This window comes from Ziziphus jujuba, chromosome 12, assembly GCF_031755915.1.
Source record: "Ziziphus jujuba cultivar Dongzao chromosome 12, ASM3175591v1".
In the NCBI taxonomy this organism is placed as follows: domain Eukaryota; kingdom Viridiplantae; phylum Streptophyta; class Magnoliopsida; order Rosales; family Rhamnaceae; genus Ziziphus; species Ziziphus jujuba.
In genome coordinates, this window is record NC_083390.1 from 16,556,769 (window position 1) to 16,565,179 (window position 8,411).

Sequence of the window (8,411 nt, forward strand, 5' to 3'; positions counted from 1 at the left end):
TATGTTTGCCTATTTATTCTTTTTAACGTTCTCTTTCCTTCCATTACGAGTATAGGGAATGGCATTGCCTACCTTCATTTTCAGCCTTATCATTTTATTTATATATGAGGAAGTAATGAGCTATTCTAAACTTGTATATTTGTTATTATTATTATTATTATTGAGTATCTCCATTCTGGGACGTTGGCTTTTATCATGACCTATTTGTTCTTTCTAATGTTCTCTTTCCTTCCATTACGAGCATAGGTTGGCATTGGCTACCATCATTTTCACTCTAATCGTTTTCTTTATGCAAGGAAGGAATGGCTGGCTATTCCTGAACCTGTACTAGTTTGTTTTATTGCATTTTCATTTTAGAGTTTATTGGTTTTGGATTATAAGCAGAGTAATCAAGCATATTAGGTTCTTTTTTTTCTGCTTTTCACCAACTTTTCCTCAAAATTAATTTGGATTCATGGAATAATTTGATTTCGACCACTTGACCCCACATAGAATTTTCTTGTTATCGACAAAATGTAAGCTGCATAAAACATAGCAATTAAAGACCGACTTTTTGTTAAATCAGGTACGTTTAAGCAAGTAATCTTAAAAAATTAGTGTTTAAGCAAGTACGTTTTAGAGTTAATTGGTTTTGGATTATTAATTAATTAATTAATGATGCGTATATTTATTTTTTTCTTATAAAATAATAATATTGTAATATTTATCTATTTTTTTCCTTTAAAAAAAATTATATTCTGCATAAATATTGTTTTGCTGAGTCTCTGTCGTAGACTCGTCTAATTATATTATATTTATTAACTAAATTTGACACACCATTTATGATATTTTTAAAATTAAATATAATTAAATTCTAAATTGCTAAGTTATTCGATAACAAATCAAATTCCTTTAATATTTCATCCAAAAGAAATCAATTCTTTTAACATGATTTATTAATATATTTAATTTTCTTAAAAAAAATTATCTTATTCATTTTCTTTCTCAAACAATCTAAAAAGCATATACAAATATTACTTCTTATTGTTATTAATTTATTTTAATGAAAATAAAAACATTATATATACTATTGCTTTATATTTATAAGCATTTTGGAAAAATTGATATATGCATATATATATATATATATTATTTATCTGATAAAATAATAGCAACACAAAAAAAAAAATATATATAAATATATTTCTTTCATTTTCAAAAATTAAAAATATAAGCTGTCCCTCCAATTTGTCATTGCAAAAGTACACAACGTGTCTGTGCGCGCCCGCTGTGTGTTGGATGGAATATAAAATACATAATAACATTTTTAAGGTTTATATATATATATATATATATATATATGTTAAATGGAGTATGAAATGCATAATAATGATTTTTAACTATTTTTGGATGAAATATATATTTTTAAATTTGTTATTTTTTGAAATAAAATTTAAATAAAGGTGAGATTTTTTTTTGGTCATAATAAAGTAGATGATATAATTATTCCTTACAAGAAAACTTAATATATTAATAAATTGATTAAATAAGAGAATTAATTTGATAACCAATAACTTATCAATTTGAAGTTTAATTATATTAAATTTTAAAAATAACGTAAATGATATGTTATATTTAATAAATTGACGTAATATAATTGAATGGATTTACAACTCACATGATAAATTTGTTCTACCAAATAATTTTTTTAAACAGACTATTTAAAATAAATAGTCTCCTTGATATTATCCATTTATTTTTTTGGTATATCAACTTTATTTAAATAGAGCATTGCAGAGAATTTTTTTGTTTTTGAATGAATGACTACATTTACTGGAGATACTCTTATGATCTTTTCTTTCTGTTTTTCATCAACTTCCCCAAAATTAAATTGGATTCATGGAACAATTTGATTTCGACCATTTGGTGACCCCACACAGTATTTTCTCAACATTAACACTGCATTAAACATAGCAATTGTGTCATTTTCTTGAAATTGGATCCATGGAATAATGCGAGATTTTGCAAGTTTTGTGTTTATTCTGCATGCATTTTCTTTTGTAAGATGACAGACTCTTAAGACAATGATTCTCCTTGTCATGGTTGAAGGCTGAAGGGTGTATTTAAATCCATAAAACTACAAATGGGTAGTCAAAATATTATGAATAAAATAAAGGATAACTACATTTTACCTCCTAAACTATACCATCATTTGTACTTCAAATTAGCCCCATAGCTGTTACTTTCTTTATTAGTTCAGCACAATTATGTAATTTTTTAAAAACAAATTTGGCAAAATTACTCTTTCCTACTATTCAAAAAATAAAATAAAATAGAATAAAAAAGTTTTTAAACAAAGTTACATAAATTGTATATGTTTAGTTTCATCAAGATCTATTGTCAAAATGTATAATTAGACTTATTTGACAGAAAAGTAATAGTTCAATGGGCATTTTGTTATATATGGAGTGAAGTGCAAAAGTAGCATAGTTAAAGGAGGTCACATGTAGTTATCCCATAGAAATTATGTTACCCAAACTTCATGGTAAAGTAGTGGGAAATTATTTTACAAGAGTTAGTTTTATTCCACATTTGTTTCGTGTCAATTTTTAGTGGGATTTGAAATTTTTTGGTAAAAATGAACTTTTTATGTGTTTTGGAAACTTTTGCCGAAGGAAAATCCAAGCTCATGAGGAATAAGTTTTCCAATATTGAGTAAAAGTGGTTTTTTTAAAACAAAAGTATTTTATATCATATTAATTGGAAAAGAAGTTAAAATAAATATTCTCGTAGATTTTTTTCATGACAATTTTATCTTCATATCTTAAATACGTATATTTTAAATCATATTTAAATTTTGAATTCTTCTATTTCTATCCAAATACTAGGAACTATTTTCCTGGAAACTAATCAATTAGAAATAATTTATTTTTCAAAACTTTACCACAAAAGATGCCTAAAATGAAGAATTAAAATGTAATGAAAATGATAGATTAGTGAGCAGAACCATTATTTTTTAGCAAAGGTTTCAAATCCAATATAATATATATACATATATTATGTACATTAAAAAATAAGGATAAATTTATTATTTAAAAATCTATTAAACTAGTTTTCTAAGAAATATGAAAATGACATAATTTTTGGAAAACACTTTCTATTAATTCTTTTTTTCCAAATTAATAGGAATCAGATCTTCATATTTCCCGAAAAAAGTTTCCTTATTTCTTTTAATCAAGTTTCACATTAACTGTAAGAAAATTTTGGATTTGATTTTTTTTTTTTTTTTGTGTAACATTTTCAAAATATCTGCTTATTTATCATCGATAAAATACCATGATTACCACCAAAATAAAATGCGTATTTTTTTTTTCATAACAAATAAAATGCTTAGTCAGCTTCTTATGCTCTTTAATGTAGTCACAATTGTGAGGTGGGATTGGTTCATTTGATATGCCATTTACATTCACATTTGAGAGGTCTTGAATCTTCAAGGGATGAGAATTATTTATTTACCAAAAAAAAGGGATGAGAAAAAATTGTTATAAATAATCAAAAGGAAAATAAAAAATATAGTCATAATTTTTTAACTTAATGAAAACTTTCAAAATCAATCTAACTATATATACAAATTAAGGGTGTGAAAAAGACCAAGATCCTCCAGTTTAAAGTCTTTCTTTGTGAAGAACCAACCACAACTTTCAATATTAAATTATTCTGTGAAAATATGGTGGTAGTTTTCTCAACTTGAATGCGTTATATAACCGACTCTACTAATTATACATCGATCTCTAGCGCTGTATATTACCATTTTTGTTTTGTTTTCAATCTTAAATCCTGGCAACCAAATAAAATTAATGAGTGTATGTTTAAATGTAATAAAACCTATCATCTCAACTTGTCATCTTTCTTTTGGCCCAGAACCTAATATCGTAATAAGATTTTTCCTTTTTTTTTATTTATTTATTTTTTTTTTTTTGTGTGTGTGTAATTTATTTCCCTCGCCTTTCAAATTTTATTTTACCCTGTTTTTATTTTTTTTTTCCCTAACTAATCCATGTATCTATATATTTAGTTTTCAGGGAAAATCCAAATTTCTATTTGTTTACCTCTATGTTGAAACAATTTTTGTAAAGAAGTTAGAATTGTTAATTTCTTATTATTCCACTTAAAAATATTACAAAAATAATATCCAAAAAATTTAAATTAAAATGATGAAAGAGACAAGAAAATGCAATTAATTACCTTGTTTTGTTTAATTTAAATGCAAATAAAAATGCATATATTGAGCAAATTACTCGTGGTGGTGTAGTTTTCCTTCAATGCTCTCTTCATCTATTTCCTATATTTGTTATATGTACATAAACACATATCCGTACCCATCCATTCTGAATATATATATATATATATATATATATATATATATATATATATAAGAACAAAAATCTTTAAGATCTATACTTGAAACTTTTCTTGGCAAAGTAAGGAAAATGTCATCAATGGAGCACAACAAGGATGGTTCCAAGGAATCCGAATTCGAGGAAGAGATAGAAAAGCCATACAGTAAGATTAAGTTTCGGTACGCAAAAGGGATTAAAGCTGAAATATTGAAGGATTTGATAGTTCGAGGAATGAAAGCTGAGAAGCTCAAGAGTTTCATTCATGGAAGCATCAAAACTGAGAAGTTGAAGGGCTTGGATTTTTTCATTGCCAAAAAAAAATTGGCAAGGTTGAAAATTTGGGCAGTTCGAGCAACTACTGTGTTGCTTCTTTGGGCTATTGCTATGCAGCTAAAAGCACTTTGCCAGACTTTGGCTCCAAGGATTATCTCAAACTCCCCCTCTTTTCCACCTCCAAGTAAGTATATTTGATTTATATGTATTTTTATGCTAATATATACATAAATTTTTAGGTGTTTATTTGGGTATATTTTTAGGAACCAAAAAAAAAAAAGAGAAAAAAAAAGAAGAAAACTATAATTTGCATTTGTTATCGTCCAGGAGTATATGAGAATAATGGATATCTTATGGTTTCATCAAATGGAGGATTGAATCAAATGAGAACTGGTGTAAGTATTTAATTAATATTTAATTATATATATATATATATATGATATTCCTTTAATAAATTTAGAAAGGTATTTGTGTCATTAATTAATTTCTAAGAATGTTTTCCTTAAATTTGTTATATATATATATATATAAATATATTGCTTATTTATTTATTTATTTATTTTTTTTTTCTGGTTTCTCCATAGATCTGTGATATGGTAGCCATTGCAAGATACTTAAATGTGACACTTATAGTTCCTGAATTGGATAATACCTCATTTTGGAATGACTACAGGTAAGTTCAACTATATAAGAGAATTTCACGGGCAGTCAAATTCTTATTCTTATTTTTATTTTATTTTATTTTATTGTGGCAGTCAGTTCCAAGATATATTTGATGTGGATTATTTCATTGGATCGTTGAGAGATGAGCTTCGTATACTGAAAGAACTTCCTCCTAAGCAGAAGAAAAAAGTGGAATTCGAATCCCTCTACTCTATGCCCCCAATTAGTTGGTCCAACATGACCTATTACTACAACACGGTTAGAGATTACCAAATCAATTTGTTACAAAATGTCAACGTTATAATTGATTAATTGCAATCAAAATTCGAATTCAGATAAATTAATTTGCTAAATAAATCCTACAGATCCTTCCTCACATTCACGCATTGGAAGTTGTGCATTTCACAAAAAGTGATGCTAGGCTTGCTAACAATGGAATTCCTGAAGAGGTTCAGAAACTGCGTTGCCGCACAAACTACCATGCTCTGAGATTTGCTCCCCCAATTGAAGCTATAGCAAAGAAAATTGTTCAGATCCTGAGAGAAAAAGGTCCTTTCTTGGTCCTTCATCTCAGATATGAAATGGACATGGTCGCATTCTCTGGTTGTAATGAAGGTTGCACTGAACAAGAGATTGACGAGCTCACAAAAATGAGGTACATATACATATAAATATACGTATATACATACATAGTCAATCTCTTATTAGATCAATTTGGTAATACTTATCAAATCAACTTTTTAAATTTAATTTAAAAAAAAATTCAGTCCAGTTCAACAAAATCTAAAAAATACAATAACTGTATGATAAAAGATTTTAGTATAATATTATATTTTATGTCGATCTTATAAGATATTAGGTGTATATAACATATATATATATATATTTGTTTATGTAATACACTAATTAGTAGTGAGAAAATTAATTTGTTAATGATCTGTGTTATGATCAAGATATGCTTACCCCTGGTGGAAAGAGAAGGAAATTGATTCTGTGAAGAAAAGAAAAGCTGGTCTATGCCCTATGACTCCGGAGGAAACTGCACTTTTCTTGCGAGCTCTAGACATCGATTCCAATATGCAAGTTTATATTGCAGCTGGAGACATATACAAGGCAGAGAAGAGAATGGCAACTCTCAAAGCAGCTTTTCCAAATTTGGTATGAAAATGAACCTCCAGGAGCCAGATTAGACCAACTTAATATTACTTGAATATGTTGGTGTATATGTTTTATTTATTTTCATTTTTTTTTAATTTTTATTTTTGTGTTGACTTTTTTGAAAATTCCAATTATACAGGTTAAAAAGGAAATGTTACTTAAACCTTCAGAACTTTTGCCCTTCCAGAACCATTCAAATCAAATGGCTGCCTTGGATTATTATGTCTCAATAGAAAGTGACATTTTTGTTCCAACATATGGAGGAAACATGGCAAAAGTAGTAGAAGGCCATAGAAGGTATCATTAATATATCTACCAAGCTTTACTCATTTCCTGCTGGATTTAAAAGATATTTAGGGCGTATTTGTGATAACTTCTGATTTAAAAAGTTTACTAAAATGCTAGTAAAATTTAGCTTTAATTTTAAACTCTTTTGGAGACATAAAGCTCTCTAGAAAACAATCTTAAGACCCAGTTTGCATGGATTTTTGCTTTTACTTCTTCAACGTCTCATTTTCTTCATGACATATTCTTTAAAGCTACTATTTAGTAACTTCTATTGTAAGCTTTTTCCAAATATATGAAATTCTTTAAGAAAATTATCTAAAAATTCTATTTTGCTTTTGAATCTAAAGAAGGCTCAAAAAGAGCATTTCTGAATAAACTATGCCAACATGCCCTAAGCATTCTTAAATTGCTTTTTGAGCCTTAAAAGCCAAAAGCAACATTCTAGAAGCCGTGACAAAAAAAGTTTAAGGCAATGATTAATTTTACGATTCTCATTTCTTTTCAATATTTTGCTATGCAGGTATTTGGGGTTCAAGAAAACCATCCTACCAGATAGAAAATTTTTGGTGGAACTCATAGACCGATACAACAATGGAAAAATTACCTGGGATGAGTTCTCTGTGGCAGTGAAAATAATTCATGCGGATCGAATGGGAAACCCAATACCAAGATCAGTGGTGCGTGGTAAACCCAAGGATGAGGATTACTTCTATACAAATCCACAGGAATGCTTGTCTCCAGTGGAGGAGGAGCCATTAGATGATGAACATGCATTTTCTTTTGGAGACTAAGCGCTCCATTTTTAATTAAGAAAGTCATCCAGTTTTTTAATTCCAATTGTAAGTTTAGTTATAGCCTGAGTGATAAAAGTCACTATTCCTTTAAACGGTAGACTGAATTCAAATCCCCCGATCCCAATATCAAAAAATAAAAATTAAACGAAAAAGAAAAAAGAAAGAAGCCTTGGGCTTCTTGGCAATGTAGGGTGAACAAAGCCATTAGAGGATGAACACGCAAGATACAAACCAGGCTTAGTTATTTTTTATTTTTTATTTTTTTAATTTATTTTTTATGTCTTTTAGAGAAGTTTTATGGTGGATATAATTGGGTCTAAGCCCAAGAAGGCATTTAGGGTCTGATGTAAACTTTTTATTTTTTTATTTTTATTTTTATTTTTTTGGGGTGGATATTAAAGAGGGAGATTCTGTATGATTTTCTAAATTGTATTTTCCCCAAAACAAATTTTAAAAATAACTACTTTCAAAAATTCTAGTTAACTTCTAGTTAACCTAATCACGATTACATTAAATTTAAGATAATTATGATATTCAAGAAAAATAAAAAAAAATTTGAGACTGCTAAAATTATAAATCAATTGCATCTTTATGAACTAATGTGTAAATATATATCTATATATATATATAATTTTTTTTCTTTTTTTTCTTTTTTGTCGTTTTGTCTTTTTTTTTTTTTTTTAAATGTTTATGCTAGGTTATAATTTGTTTTAGAAGCTTACTGCATTATGGAAGGGACCTTATATGAAGTTATCTTCATGATTGTCAGTTTAAGGTAGTATGTCTATTTTAGTTCACCTCTTAGTGGTATCATAGAGATCAGCCATTTAGAATTTGAATTTTCCACCAGATTACT

General features: G+C 27.5%; 1 protein-coding gene across 1 annotated transcript; it reads left to right on the top strand.

Annotated features, from left to right (window-relative positions):
* Positions 1-4,412: 4,412 nt before the first annotated feature.
* On the top strand, positions 4,413-8,026 carry LOC107406714 (rhamnogalacturonan I rhamnosyltransferase 1). The gene is made up of 8 exons (XM_048462266.2): positions 4,413-4,836; positions 4,980-5,047; positions 5,237-5,325; positions 5,408-5,573; positions 5,681-5,970; positions 6,269-6,473; positions 6,613-6,770; positions 7,282-8,026. Exons 1-8 carry the CDS (start codon positions 4,470-4,472, stop codon positions 7,550-7,552), a joined length of 1,614 nt encoding a protein of 537 aa, XP_048318223.2. The 5' UTR covers positions 4,413-4,469; the 3' UTR covers positions 7,553-8,026.
* Positions 8,027-8,411: the final 385 nt, after the last annotated feature.